Genomic DNA, 15,336 nt, shown 5'->3' on the forward strand with positions numbered 1-15,336 from the left:
TTTCAAGTAGAGTTGTTTTTATTTTTTTTTCTTTGATTTTTTTTTCGTGGAAAAATAATTTAAAAATCAAATCATAATCATAAAAACACTCATATAAATCCCAATTAAAAAGGTAGACAAATTTATTTTATTTATTAACTTGCATTATGATTGTGGAGTACAACAACAAGACAAGAAAATAAGGAAGAATATTGGTTGTGAAATTTGCATGTATGTATGTATGCATGTGGGCATAAATGATTTTCATATATAGAACTAAGCGGGTACTTAAACTGGAATTCATTAGCTCATCACGAGAAATAGATTAGCGAACGAATAAGTCATAGTGAAACTTGACAATTTTTTTTTTAGTTTTAGAAATAGTGAAATTGAAAATTTTATAAAGAATTTTTATAATTTTATGAGTTAAAAATATTAAAAGAAAAATAAAAAAATGGGACAAAAAGTTTCTAGAACTGATTTTGAATGGACATATACAGAAGAACCACATGCTACTAGAAGGAAAATTATATTGGAAAAATATCCTCAAATAAAAAAATTATTTGGTTATGATCCATGGTTTAAATGGGTTGCTGGTTCAATGGTTATGGTACAAATTTTAATGTTATTTGTAATGAAAGATCAATCATGGCCAATTATATTTCTTGTTGCATACTTCTTTGGTGGCATAATTAATCATTCATTAATGTTAGCCTGTCATGAAATAGCACATAATTTAGCATTTGGTCACAGTAGACCAATGCATAATCGTTTATTTGGTTTCTTTTGTAATTTACCAATTGGCGTACCAATGTCAGTGTCATTTAGAAAATATCATTTAGAACATCATAGGTGAGTAATCATATTAATTTTTTTGTAGATATATATGTACATGTTTTACGTATATAAAGAAATTACATGAAATTTTCATTTTAATTATATATAATTTATTTTTTATTTTTCAAGTCACGTAATCGATATAAATTTATTGTATGGGTTTCTATATAATGCCCGCTCCTAACAATACATGCCTATCTCTGAATATTTTATGTAAATAATTTGATTGATATCGGTCACATTATTTATATAAATAAAATTGTTCTAGTATCATATATTTCTTGAAAAATATTAGTCATAACATAACAATTGTATCAGTAAAACTTATAATTTAACTCATATACTTAGATTTATATCTGCTTTTCTATTGTAATTTTAATTCAAATAGTACAATTTTTATCTTATCACAATTCACAATTAAAAATTATAGAACTTTTTTTTTTGTTTTGTTTAAATGTGTACATGATTTTTAATGAATTTTAGATATCAAGGGGACGATGTTATAGATACAGATATTCCAACTTATCTTGAAGCAAAATTATTTTGTACAAGTTTCGGTAAATTTATATGGGTTATATTGCAACCATTATTTTATATATTTAGACCATTGGTAATAAATCCAAAACCACCAACACAATTAGAAATAATAAATGGCGTTATACAAATAATTTTTGATGCTATAGTTATATACTTTTTTGGATGGAAAGTTTTAGCCTATTTGGTTCTCGGATCATTATTGGCAATGGGTTTACATCCGGTTGCTGGTCATTTCATATCGGAACATTATATGTTTGCAAAAGGTTTCGAAACATATTCATATTATGGACCACTTAATTGGATTACATTTAATGTCGGTTATCATAATGAACATCATGATTTTCCTGCTGTACCTGGTAGTCGTTTACCAGATGTTAAAAAAATTGCACCAGAATTTTATGACACAATGCCACAGCATACAAGGTATGTATTATTATTATATTTATATATAAATATAAATATAATTTTTTTATAATATTTTTTTATCAACACGAATATAGAGATAATTTTTTAAGCTTGGTGTATGTACCTACTTGTTTTAGGAAAAAAAAAGTACAATAATAATGAATTTGTATCGTGTACAGAAAAATATGATTATGTAATTTATAAAAGCAAAATATGAACAATTATATAGATTTGAAATAATGAATGAATAAAATAAATCAAATCAAGTAACGATTTAAAATTCATTTTGATTCATAAGATATTCAATGACATGTTCAAATAACAACTATCCTTATCTTTTGTGATAACAAATGAAAAACAAAGAAAAATGCAATATGTCTCAATTAAACTACAATAGAATTAACAATTTATACAATTTGTTTAATTAATAAAATAATTAATTAAATTGCTTAATTAAAATTATTCTTATTTTTTAGCTGGACTCGTGTACTTTATGATTTTATAATGGATCCTGCTGTCGGCCCATATGCTAGAGTTAAAAGGAAGCAACGTGGTCTTGCATCGTAAATAAGTATGTATATTATTATACTTCATTCATTGTAGTTTTTTTTTTATAAACTCTAGTTATGGAAAATAATAAACTAAAACTAGATATTACATACTGAAAATAAATAGCAAACAGAACCAAACTATTATAATTACATGTAATAAAATAAAAATTCAAATAGACTGTAATAAAAATTATGATGTACAACAAAAAAAAAAAAAAAAATTTAAAAAAGTTAATTCAAAAAAGAAGTTTTTTTTATATTGAAATTTGAATTGATTTCATTATTTTTTTTTTCGTTTTGTTTTTTACGATGCTAAAAAATTTTGTATTAAATTTTTTTAATATAAAATTATAATAATGATTAGTAGTGATATTAGAAATTTCCAAAAAAAAAAAAAATAGAAAATAACTAAATAAGAAAACAGAAGAAAAAGAGGCTTCTTTTTTGAAAACCCACTGATATAATAAAATAGTGTATACATGTTCAATATTAGATGGTAACTATTAAATTAATTCTATATTTTAAATGGTACAGTTCCAATTTTGAAAAATTTAGTAAATTAAAATAAATGAAAATAGTAGAATAAAAAAAAAAAAATAATAATAAAAACATTCATTAAAGCAATTAGCTTAGAAAAGCAAATTTAGATTTAATTAAAATTTTCTTTTTTAATTTCATTTGTCACAGATTTTGTTTTTTTTTAAACAGATTCCTAAGAAAACAAGTGCACGTATTTTTTATTTTCTCAATTTGAATAATAACACAATTTTATTACAAATTAAAAGTATTATCATTTTGTTTTTATTATTATCATTATTATTGTTTTATTATGATTTTGTTAATTATTTATAAAATAAAAGCAAATACTTGTTTTGCTTAATTTATATTTAAAGATAGACAAAAAAAAATATAAGAACTTATACAAAAACTGGAAAATACCTAGATAAATTAAGAAATAAAAATGAAATTTAATTTTTTTTTTCAAATTGATCCCAAATTTGTTTATTATACAAATAATAGGGTTAAATATAATTTTTTATATTCATAGCTAATTGCAATTCATATTTGAAAATAAAAAATTCCTTAAATCAATTCATTGTTAAAAATATAAGCAAAAAAAAAATATCCAACTTTTTTACATGTAATTTAAATTTCATCGATGTTACTCCAATAAGAAATCAAAAAAAAAAAGCTTTTAGGAAAGCAAAAATATTTCTTATTTAAATGTTTAATATTCTAATAATTAATAATTATTTAAATAATTTAAACTCATAAAATAATATTTCAATTTCACAAAATTATTATACTACAAAAAAAAAAAAAAAATTGTTAAAAAATTGTTTTAATTATAATTTCATTTCAGTTGTGTTAATAATTGAAATATGCAGAAAATGCATATAAAATTGTAATACATTTTTTTTTTTCTAAATTGCAGCATTAGTAAACAAATTTTTTAAAATACATAATTGTATAAATTTCAAATACATTAAATAATATCAAAATAATTATTTTAATAATTATTATTTTCTTAAATAATAACATTAATTATTAGCAAAATGTTATTCAAGAAATTTTGTATTTATCATCTTTCTAAATTTACGAGTTTTATTTCAATTATTATTTATAAAATGTTGTAATTTAGAAAAGTAATATACGTACTAAAAGTATATAAGTAAAAAAAAAAAAAAATTATGCCTTAAAAATAATTATATATTGTGTAAAAAAAAAATAAAATAAAAATAACATATACGAATTTATTTTATGTCTTGATTAAATTTATTAATTGATCTAGAATTTGAAATCGATCTTCATGAAAATAAGCATTTATAATATTAAAAATACTTTTCTTTTATTTGTGATCTGGTAAATTATTTCAATGAATTTATAATTTTGTAATTTAATAATTTTCTTTTATATCTTAATTGTAATTTTAATTATAAATATAATTTTTTTTTTTTTTAATATTGTATTAAATATAATTGTAAATTATTTTTAATCAAGACATAAAATTATTAAATTACATAATTTACTTAATTTCTATATACATGCTAACAAGAAAAATCATATAATTTTAAAAATGAAAATTAAAAAATTAAATAAAAAAACTTAAAATTCAAAAACAAAAAGAGTAAATTAATTAGGACAAAAAAATACTCTTAAAAATATTCTTTTTTTACTTCAAAATTTAATTATTTTTTAATCTTAATTTTATTAATAACAAAATTAGATGTATATTGCTGGCCATTCTTAGGAATATTATGGTCATTTTAAGGAGTAGGTATACATTATAACTTCAATTTGTATGAAAATTTTAATTTTTGTTTTTTATAATAACAAAAAATTGAGAAATGTTTTCAACTAAAATCTAATTCAAATTGAATATTGTAAGAATAACTGAATTGATAGTACTTAAAATTCAAAATACTATATTTGTTTACAAAAGAGATTTACAAAGAAAATTAAAAATATAATTAATAATTTATCAAAATTTTCCTTCGATCATAACATTAAAAGCATATTTAAATTCATAATTTTAAAAAAAATTAATTGTCATGAAAAAGTTCTATTAAAATTTTTTTACATTTCAGTTTTAATTAACAATTTTTTCGTTTATTCATTTTATAGTACAAAATATTTTTTTCGTAAACTTGATAAGACATACCTACTCCAGGTGAATTCATCGGCATTGATTAACACCTATTCATCCTTATATCAAAATTTAATACATATATAGAACAAAATTTAAGAAACTAGTTTATATTTTAATAATTTTTACATCTTTAAATGTTTTATTTAAAAATTTTTTCTGAATTATTAAAAAGTAATTATTGTAAAAATGCTTATAATATTCTTTCTAAATTCAATTTATTAATTATTTTGTTCATATTAATAAATTATGAGCAGCTCACATGCATATTATATTATAAAATATTAAAGTAAATATTTTTTGTTATAATACAATGGTTTTGTTACACATATCCCATTTGATAATTATTCAATAATTATTTAATTTATGTTCATTAATTAGTCATTGTAATTTTACATAAAATAATTAATAATTTTTGACTAAAAATTAATAAAACAAAAGAAGAATAAAATTTATAAGAAAAAATTGAACACCTATAAAATTAATTCTAAATTATTTTTAATACTATATATACATTGAAATAGTTATTAAAAAAAAATATATAAAAAATAAAACAATTAAGTTAATAATAACAATAATTATTGATATTTGAGCCAGTGAAGAATTTTTTTAAAATGAAAATTTTGCGATTTCCACAATTTATGCCTTGCTGTATTTAAATAAATTTTTGAATAATAATTACAATGCTTAGTTTTTGTAAAAAAAAAAAGAACAAAAAAATATATAAGGTTTATGTGTATTTAATAACCTTCCAAAAAAAATAAAAATAATAAATAAAAACATTAAAATATACACAGATAAATTTTTAAATTGCAGTTATATGTGTAAAAAAAGAATTAAAATAAAAATGAAAATTATTTCTTTAAATACAAAAAAAAAATTTAAATAAAAAATAAAAATTTTTTGTGAATGTTTATACTGTTATAAATGTTTCAATATATTTGTTTTTTTAATTTTTAAATAATAATGTTTATTAATTTCACAGCGACAGCAGAAATTTAATCAAGGAAAATTTTTTATTTTATTAAAAATCATAAAAAATTAAAATCTTTATTAAAATATTTAAATTTATTTAAATATTAAATTTCAAAAATTTCAATATTATAAATTGTAATTTAGCTTTGTACATTTAGTTTATTCTGTGCTCTTAAGGGTTAAACGAATGTGTACCCGATGTATACAGTTTGTTTTATAATTTGGGCTTTTGAGTTTTTTTAACTCTAGAAATTGAACCCCATCTGTTCGAAAAATGAAGAACTAAATAGATTTTGCAAAAGGCTTCTTTTATTTTAATTTTGGTTTTGATCACTGATTATTAAAATACATTCATTTTGGATCTAAACCTTTAAGTTGTTAGTTTGCTATTCAATGATTAGTTTCATACTGAGGAAGAAATGAGTGGTTTACGACTTCGTTTAGCATGAAATTTTATATCGTAGTATTTCATTGCCAACTGTTGGTTTGTGTTTATAATAATTCAATAATTTTACATGCTAAATCGAAAATTTTTATTATTATTTTTAGTGCTGAGTAGATAAACTACAATTTTTGAGTTAAAAATATTTTTGTAAAAAACAATAGAATTTTATTACAGACACAAATCATGGTTTATGCTTATAATATAAATATAATATAAATTTGGTTTAAATTATTTCCATAATGGCGTTATGATTTTTTTTAAAACCTACTATAATGTAGCAAGGGTCCATTAACCGAAATGGAAAGGTTTCGGTACGGATTGTTTTTTATAATAGAGAATTAAATTCTAAATTTATCTAAAATCATTTAACCTCAATCTTTCTATTTTTTCTCATTAAACTCAACAAATTCGATGCTTAATTCATTTGTAAAAAATGCAACTTGGCGTCTTCTTGTTCCCGTTCATTCACAATTTATATGAACGTTTCCGGATTTTTTTTTTCTTTTGTGTGTTGGTTGGCATCCTATGATTTTTTAAATAAATAAAATATTTTTTTCTCTTTTTTAATATTAATTAATAAATTCTTGTTTTTTTGTGTTTTATTTTTTTTTTTTCGAATGATAAGGTTTTTTGATTAATCGAAAAACAATACTAAATCAAAATCAACTGACAATATTTTTTGACGAATATTCTGTTACTTGGTTACTTTTTTTGTGTTTCTGCTTTTTTTTTTTACTGTGTTAAATTTTAATCTTTTTTAAAGCCATAATTAATTAGAAATGCAAATTTCCTTGATGCTCGGTTTTTTTTTTCTGTTTTGTTAATAATTTCGGTATTTAAGTGGTTTTTGTTTTTTGTTTTACGTTTTTTTTTTTGAAATATTTTTTATTTTTTTGATTTAAATTAATTTAGAAATTTAATAATTTAATACATTTTGTTTAATAATTTAAGAAGACAAAAGAATATGATGACAGCACAAAAAAAAAAAAAGAAATAAACAAAAAAACATCAGGGTTATGTAACATTAAATGATTCGCTTCGAAACCGTTTTGAAAGAAGAAACAAAAAAACTTTAAAATGAAAACAGTGAAATTGCGTTGTTTTCCGTACAGAGTTAGGCGCCAGGCAGTGTTTACTTATACTTATTTCAACTACAACTGTAGTAGCATTAAATTTGAAAATAAAAACTAAAAAAATTTTAAAGGGTACAGTAAAATTAATAAATTTAATGCTTACTATTCCTTTAGGTCAAAATATTAAATTTTAACAATTGGACCTCTTCTGTTAGTAATGGTTCCACTCTATTATATACAAAAGTTTTTTTTTTTCAGAAAAGGTTTGCCATAGAATATTTCCGTTCATTTGATGGAAGAGGAAAGATTTTTTTCTTCAAAAATTTATGTTTTCAATTTCTTTTATTTAATTCTCTCCATCTTTTTTATTTGATCTCTATAAAATACACTATAAATTGCAATACACTCTGAAAGTCTCCAAAATAGGTAAAAATCTACATAATATGTTGCTATTCATTATTGTCTATTCTCCACTATGGTAGACAAAAATCTAGCGGAGTGACTTCTCCTGAACTCTGATGAGGTAAAGTTTAAAATATAAACGAAATTTTTTTATTTCATAGAAAAGCTCATAAATAGCAATTGAGTACCTGGCATCAAACCATTTCATCAATACAATTTTTATTTCATATTTATTCCACCTGAATGTATAGAAGCTTAACTATTTAAATGAATTTTTGCCCCTAAATTAAATGTGCCACATGTCAAAAAATATCTTTTTTTATTCATGATTATTCAGATAAAAAAGAAAACTAAAAATCGAATTTGTTTCTTTTATTTTCATCTTCTATTTACAATAATTAGACCTCAGAAAGTTTTTTCTTTTCTTTTGTAAATTTACATAATTAATAGATTTAAAGCCGTATTTTCTTTCTTATGTTCTAACTACGAGTATTAAGAGAGTATACCGACGAAAATATAACCAACATCAACCGAAATTGAGCAGTGTGCATTTATTATTCCATATTACATATGTACATACACATGTACCTTTACTTAATTTATGGTGATTGTCATGTTGAGACTCAGAAAATGTCAAAATCATTTACATAAATTTAAATAAAAAATTATTTGTCCCTTCTTAAAAATAGTAAAATATTAATTTTTTTAGTTTATTTCTTTTTTATTGAATGTAGTATTGAATGTATTGAGGTGATATTAAATTTTTTTTTTTGAAATATTCCAGAATTTTAACAAATTTTACTTTGTTGTTTGGAAATGATACAAATTTCAATTTAAAAAAACTTGTTTTTATTTTAAAGAAAATTTCATTTGAAAATCATAAAAATTTTATTAATTTTTAATGCACGATAATAATCTACTTTATAAGATATTAAAAATTAATTAATATTTTAATCAGATTGAGATCTCTAGTTCGTATATAATTTTAAATATAATAAAATAATTATGATTGAAAGGTACAAATAACTTTGCTAAGTAGATAAACGTAAAAAATTGTACATTTCTGAATTCATAAACCCGAATTTTGTACATTTAAATATTAAAATTTATTTTCAATTGTGAATTTATTTTTAAATTTAATTATAAATTTTTTTTTTCGTTGTAGGTAGACGCTGGTAACAATTATTTCTAGCACAACCACTATTGTATTTAAATTAAATTACTATAAGGAAATTTGTAGAGAACCGAATGGAAAGTACCGATTTGGCGATTTCGAAAAATTATTGAGGTCGCCCATTGATGATTTTTTGAATTTCTGTAAACGAAGAAAGTCAATAGGCAAGATTAGGAAAGGCTAACAAAAAAAATTCATAAATATTAACATACGAGGGTAAGTTCCTATTGGGCATTATAATATTAAATCAAATTTTAAATTAAACGTACATAACAATAATTTACATACAAAATCTTTAATATTAAATTACTCACCTCTACCAAAATTTATTTTGTATAAATATACTAAAATGAAATTTTAGCTACAATTATTCAAAATTGATTTAAAATATAAATAATCCTAAAACGCTTGACTATACACCACAAACTCATATTATTCGAATTTTCAAAGAATTTAATTCACCACACCATTTAAAATTTTAAAAGAGAAATCAGTAATAATGAAAGAATATATGAAAAACAAACAAAAAAAAAATTCATTCTCTCTAATGAATTTTATTGGAATAAGAACACAACTACAATGAATTTCAACAATATTAAAACAAATTGTAAGAGAAAGAGAATGAACAGTAGAGTAAAATGAATTTAAAAAATTCATTTCTCTTCATAAAATTCCTATAGTGAATTGCAAATGGTGAAAATATGAAATATTTATGTAAATTAACATTTAAAATTTTGGAATGGTGAATTTTCTGAATAATTTTTATTATAAATTCTAATAAGAATGAATTGGAGAATAATATTTTTCAAGAATAAATTTATTTATATTAAAAATATGTAGGTATGAAATTCAAATATACACAACATTATATATTAATATATTAATATTAGTATACATATGTACTCCTAATGTAATTTTACAAAATATATGACTATGTATGTATGTATGTATACATGTAGAGAATATGGCACACATGTGTATTATTTTATTGATAGAAAAATTTATTGAAAATCAATAAGGATAAAAGCGTTTAAAAAGAAGAAAAAAAATTATGATAAAAATAACAGTAAAATTAATTTACATTTTTATAAAGAAACGGAAGATTTTTATTATTATACACATATGTACATACATAAATGGAATATGAATTAACTTTAAGATATTTTTAAAGTATAAGCATTTAAAATTTAAATTAAGAAAACAAATAGACCGCTAAATAGGATCACTATATTTTTTCATTATAATGTTAGAAAATGTAGACCAGGTTACATTATATGTATATGTATGTAGATGTATATGTATGTATAGGTTAAGACCATTATATTTTGAAAGTGTAAACTGGATGTTTTCTTGTGAATTGAAAAATCCTTTTAAATTTTGTAAGAACTTTGTTATTCTTTTGATTATGTATTCAATATTAAACATTACCTATATATAATCTTAACATTAAAGTTCATTGTTAAAGTCTTGTATTTAAATTTTAAAGAATTTCTTTATAGAAGAAATTTTTTAAAGTAAATTGATTATAAAGTTTCGATTCTTTCGTTTAATAAAGGACTTAATTTTGAAATTATTACTCTCTCAGCTCCATTGCCTATACTCACTACTGAGTGTTAGCGGTCATATTAATTGGATGTTGCTCTGTTTAAGATGTCCCAGTAAACTTCACGATCCATTGCTCAATGCACTAAATCACCAATATTTGATATTCTGTCCATATAGTTCTTGATGTTACATGGCCATGATATTTGCTTACGGCCAATACCCCTTTTATTTTGAATTTTACACTGTACGATTAGCTGTAGAAGTTCGTACTTTTCATCTCGCAATAACATGTCCAAAATATGAAATTTTCCTACGTTTTATAACAGTTACAAATTCACGAATGTTATTTATTTTTCGAAGAAATTCGTTATTCGTAACATGATCAACGAATTCTAAATTCTATATATATGCGTATAAAATTATTGAGAAAGTCTAGGAAATTACTGGGGCTTAAATATATTAAAATGACTTCTCCTTTGCGTCCTTACGTAATTGTTTTCTTTATTATTTTGTTAATTAATTTTTTTTATCTTTAAAAGTTATTCCTTGTTACTATCAATTGGTTAACCCTTGTTTTGTTTTTTTAAATACAAGAGAATTCTTCGATATTCGACAGCTCATTTGGACAAAATGTTATGATTATGTGTTATTTAAGACCAATTAAAGTATAATTAATGTAGACTTCTAATAAAATTGTCAATTAAGGTCAAATCTTATTTAAAATTAATTTTTACAAGATTTAGTCAAATTTATTATAGAAATATGGTTTTCTAAGAAATTGCTTTTCTGGAAATATTCGACAATAATTAGTGAACGTTTCAATAAAATCTCTTATTTCATATAAACGATAAGACTATGGGATAGTTTCAGAGTATAAAACACAAATCTTTAATAAAATTTAAAATATCAAAACAAAATTGTAAAACTCAATATTTTTATTGTATTTAATTGTAAGTGAGTATATAAGGGTAATTTTATGTGCGTAAAATCGTAAAAATATTTTTTTATTCCTAAATTAACCACATGTTACGCATTTTTTTTTTATTTATTTTTATTTTTTTTTTATATTGTATAAAATTATTTTTAAAGATTTTTGTTTTGATGTTTTTGTTGTTGTTGATTCGAAAATCGATAATATAAAATTCTTACACTTGTAGTATAACAAAAAAAAAAATTTAATATCTTTAAATATTAGCTACAATACAAAATAAAAAATGAGAAAAAAAAATGAAACGAAATGAAATGTCCTTGCATGTTTTTGATATTTCTTTAAGTATCCTTTATTTTTTTTATGTTCCTTCAGATATACATATATAAATACAAATGAAAAGAAAAATATATAAATATAAGGTAAAAATATAAAAAAGACAAAAGGATTTATTCATTCTTGCCGTTTAATCACAATGAGACAAATCCACCATACATTTGATTTTATTCTGTGTTTTGTTTTTTGTAATTTTTACACTGTGGTGAATAATTTTATAGGTGTTATTGTCTTATATTTTATATTTGTAAGGAATGTTTTAAAAGAGGATATACCACCTCAAATTTGTTCCGAAATATTTTAAGTCATTCTTGATTGATCACGTTAATTGCTTTTAAAAAGAATTACTTTAGAAAATATATTCACCTCTAACTAATAATTTCGGCTTCTGAGTGAAATTTCCTAAAAAATTTTAGCAGCCGAAAAATTAAGTTCCGAATAAATTTCATTTAAATTTTTAACTCAAACTTCGAAAATAAGTTTCAATTTAGTTTCGAAATTGAATTTGAAGTTCGTGACAAAGTCCGGTATTGATAGAATTCGAATAATGTTATAAAATTGAATTAGTAATTATTTTTGATTTAGACAGTTTTTGCTTGCAATATAAGAGAATTTAATTTTAAATATCGGTACTCCATGATTTCTCAGTCATTGTTTTGGTCTTTTTTGCACATAGTTGTATTCATAAATCTTTTATCTGAAAATCAAACATTCAATTCCGAAAAGTTTGACAAATCTCTTGTTAATATTGTTTCATAAAAAAAAATAATAATTGACACAATCGAATATTTCAAATGTAAGAACTATACCTTATTTGAATTATTATAATATTTTATATAAAAAATTATGTTATACACCATACTAACAAAAAATAGTGGTGAAAATCATCATATAATATAGAAAATAACTAACCACTTATACAAGAACTCACCCGATTTTCTGTAACTCACCAAAAACAAATATAAAAAAAAGAGAATTAGATTTCACAAAAATAACAAAAAAAAAAAATCGAATACTGCAACAACAGTAACACTTACACACTAGATTTTTAAAACTCGTCATCTGCCCATCAAAAAAATCAAAAAAAAAATTTTCATCATTTTTCTGATTCCTGTCATGTCATCATCTTAGAGGTCTCATTCGTCCATCACGCATATACTAAAAGCAAAAAGGGAAATGAAAAATAGGAAAAGCTCAAAAGTATACGATAACTCCCGTTTTGTTAATATTATGAAAGCAACAACAAATTTTGCTTTTATAAAGAATCAAAAACCAATACTAAAAATATTAAAGGACAGCACACACAGTATTGATGTGTCGTGTCAGTATTTTCCTTTTTTTCTCCCTTTAAGAGGTGCTCTACTAAATTTTTTTTTTTTGTTTTATTCTAAAAGAAGATGAAAACAGAGCAGTCGCCGCAGACGAAAAATAATTTTGTTCCTTTACTCTTTTTCCTTTTTGTAAAATTCAAACGGTAAAAAAAAAAATAAAAACAATTTTTCCTTTCTCTTGCCTATATTCATACATGCATGTATATACATACATACATACATACATTTTCTATATATTTTACTCTTCAAATAATTTTTTGCCTTTTTGATTGAAGGAAAATCATTTTCATCACCAATCCAGCCACTATATACAAAAGTCATCATTACTAAATAACAAAAATAACAAAAACAACAATAACAACTTTTTGAAAAATTTTCCACTGACATTTTAATATTTTTTGTTGTTGGAATTTTTTTTTCATTTTCATATTATATAGGTATAGACTCTCTCTTCTCTTATTAAAAAATTTTCAATGCTGCGTTCTAGTAACTATTTTGCTTTCATAACATAACGAACTTTATGTATACTAGCCAAATGTACATAATAATACTTACATGTCACAATTTTACTATTATAAATGTATTTATATAAAGTTACTGTTGTTGTTTTTTTTCCTTTACATACTTTAATAACTTTCATTCTGCTGTTCGTGTTGTTGCCATTTGTTTTTGTTGTATTTTTCTATAACTACTTTTCATTTTTCTCAGCATTATCAGCATGACATTTGATACAGTCATCATCATCATATCGTATAATACAAAAACAAAAAGAAAATAAGAAAAAATAGTTAAAATATAAAAGAGAAAAAGGAAAATTTGTTTTTGTTTTTTTTTTTGAAATGTATTTGATGAAAATTCGTTTGATGATGAAAATGAAATATAAAAGCAACAAAATAATGAAAAATATTGTAAAAGTAAAATAAGACAAAACAAAAAAAAGAGTAGAAAAAAGAGAAACAGAAAAGCAAAAATCAAAATTATAAATGATATAAGATAGACAGCTGCTGCGCTACAGTAGCGCCGCCCTCTACAAAGGTGGGGTTTTTTTTCATCTTTTTCATTATTTAATTTTGTTTTTTGTTTTTTTCTGTTTTGTATTTAACGTATTTATTGTTTGTGTATCGTAAAGCTCTTTTTTTTTTTTGTCTTTTTTTCATATTATTTTTTAATCAGTTAATCGTATTTTATTTTTTTCATTCTTATTGTTTTGTTGTTGCTGCTATGTTGTTGGCTTTCTATAATAGTATAGAAAATATATACGTACATATATACACACATAATATTTTCATTCTTCTTATTTAATATAGAGAAAAATAATAATGAATTTCGTTTTAAACTAGAAAATTCATAAAATAATGAGATGAATGAAAATTGAGAAAACAGTAGCAACAACAAAAAAAATTTATACATATATGAAATATTAAATAACAACAACAATATAACAGTAATAGCAACAGTAAAGCAAAGCAAAGCAATAACAGCAAAACAAAAACAAAAAATTTAAATGAATAAAAATTTTTATGATTGAAGGTTTTTTTTTTATTTGTTTTGTTTTTTCTCATTTGCTTTCTCTGAAAAGAAAGAGGAAGAAGAAGAAAAAAACAGAAAGAAATTTCAACATATTTATTAAGAGAGAAAAATATTTGAGAGAAAGAGAAAAAAATTATAAAATAAATTGAAGTATCAAATTTTTTAAAGAGTTTTTAAAAATCTTTTTTGAGTTCAATAATCAATATGAGAAGAAAAAACAAAAAAAAAAAAAAGGAAAAAGAAAAGAATGAGAAATTTTCATTTTCGCTACTTAATGGTGAATGCATTCGTTTTTTTTTGATATTTGAATGTTGGTGTATGTATGAATGTTGTTTGAAAAATTACAGAAAAATATTTGAATAAATTATTTTAAATAAAATACTTGCAGTATGTGTGTAGGTATTCTGTGAATTACAATTTTTGTAATTTTACTTGTTTTAAGATTATTTTATTATTACCATAAAAAATTTGTGTTATGCTAATTTATTCGTAATACATTGTTGTATTTTCTATGTTGTAAAAGGTAACAGTAAATTAGATAATACATATATAATATTATTATGTACATGGTGTAATTATATAACTATTATAGTATAACAATAACAGTACATATAATATTCCTTACAAGTTACAACAAGTAC

General features: G+C 21.6%; 1 protein-coding gene across 2 annotated transcripts; it reads left to right on the forward strand.

The window, feature by feature from the left end:
- On the forward strand, window positions 1–5,409 carry LOC129614829 (sphingolipid delta(4)-desaturase DES1). 2 transcript variants are annotated; one of them, XM_055529728.1, is made up of 4 exons: window positions 1–831; window positions 1,300–1,776; window positions 2,235–2,329; window positions 4,935–5,409. In XM_055529728.1, exons 1-3 carry the CDS (start codon window positions 434–436, stop codon window positions 2,323–2,325), a joined length of 966 nt encoding a protein of 321 aa, XP_055385703.1. In that variant the 5' UTR covers window positions 1–433; the 3' UTR covers window positions 2,326–2,329; window positions 4,935–5,409. The 2 variants fall into 2 exon arrangements, with proteins under 2 accessions (XP_055385703.1, XP_055385702.1); XM_055529727.1 differs by lacking the exon at window positions 4,935–5,409 and having other exon boundaries at window positions 2,235–2,999.
- The last annotated feature ends 9,927 nt before the right edge of the window (window positions 5,410–15,336 follow it).

This window comes from Condylostylus longicornis, unplaced genomic scaffold (assembly GCF_029603195.1).
Source record: "Condylostylus longicornis isolate FDR11 unplaced genomic scaffold, ASM2960319v2 ptg000122l, whole genome shotgun sequence".
Lineage (NCBI taxonomy): Eukaryota > Metazoa > Arthropoda > Insecta > Diptera > Dolichopodidae > Condylostylus > Condylostylus longicornis.

What these genes read in the sequence shown, in the direction of transcription:
- LOC129614829 (XM_055529728.1), top strand. Translation starts at nt 434, where the DNA reads ATGGGACAAAAAGTTTCTAGAACTGATTTTGAATGGACATATACAGAA. An exon ending in TATCATTTAGAACATCATAG is followed by an intron (nt 832 to 1,299) that starts GTGAGTAATCAT and finishes AATGAATTTTAG; the next exon opens with ATATCAAGGGGACGATGTTA. An exon ending in ACAATGCCACAGCATACAAG is followed by an intron (nt 1,777 to 2,234) that starts GTATGTATTATT and finishes CTTATTTTTTAG; the next exon opens with CTGGACTCGTGTACTTTATG.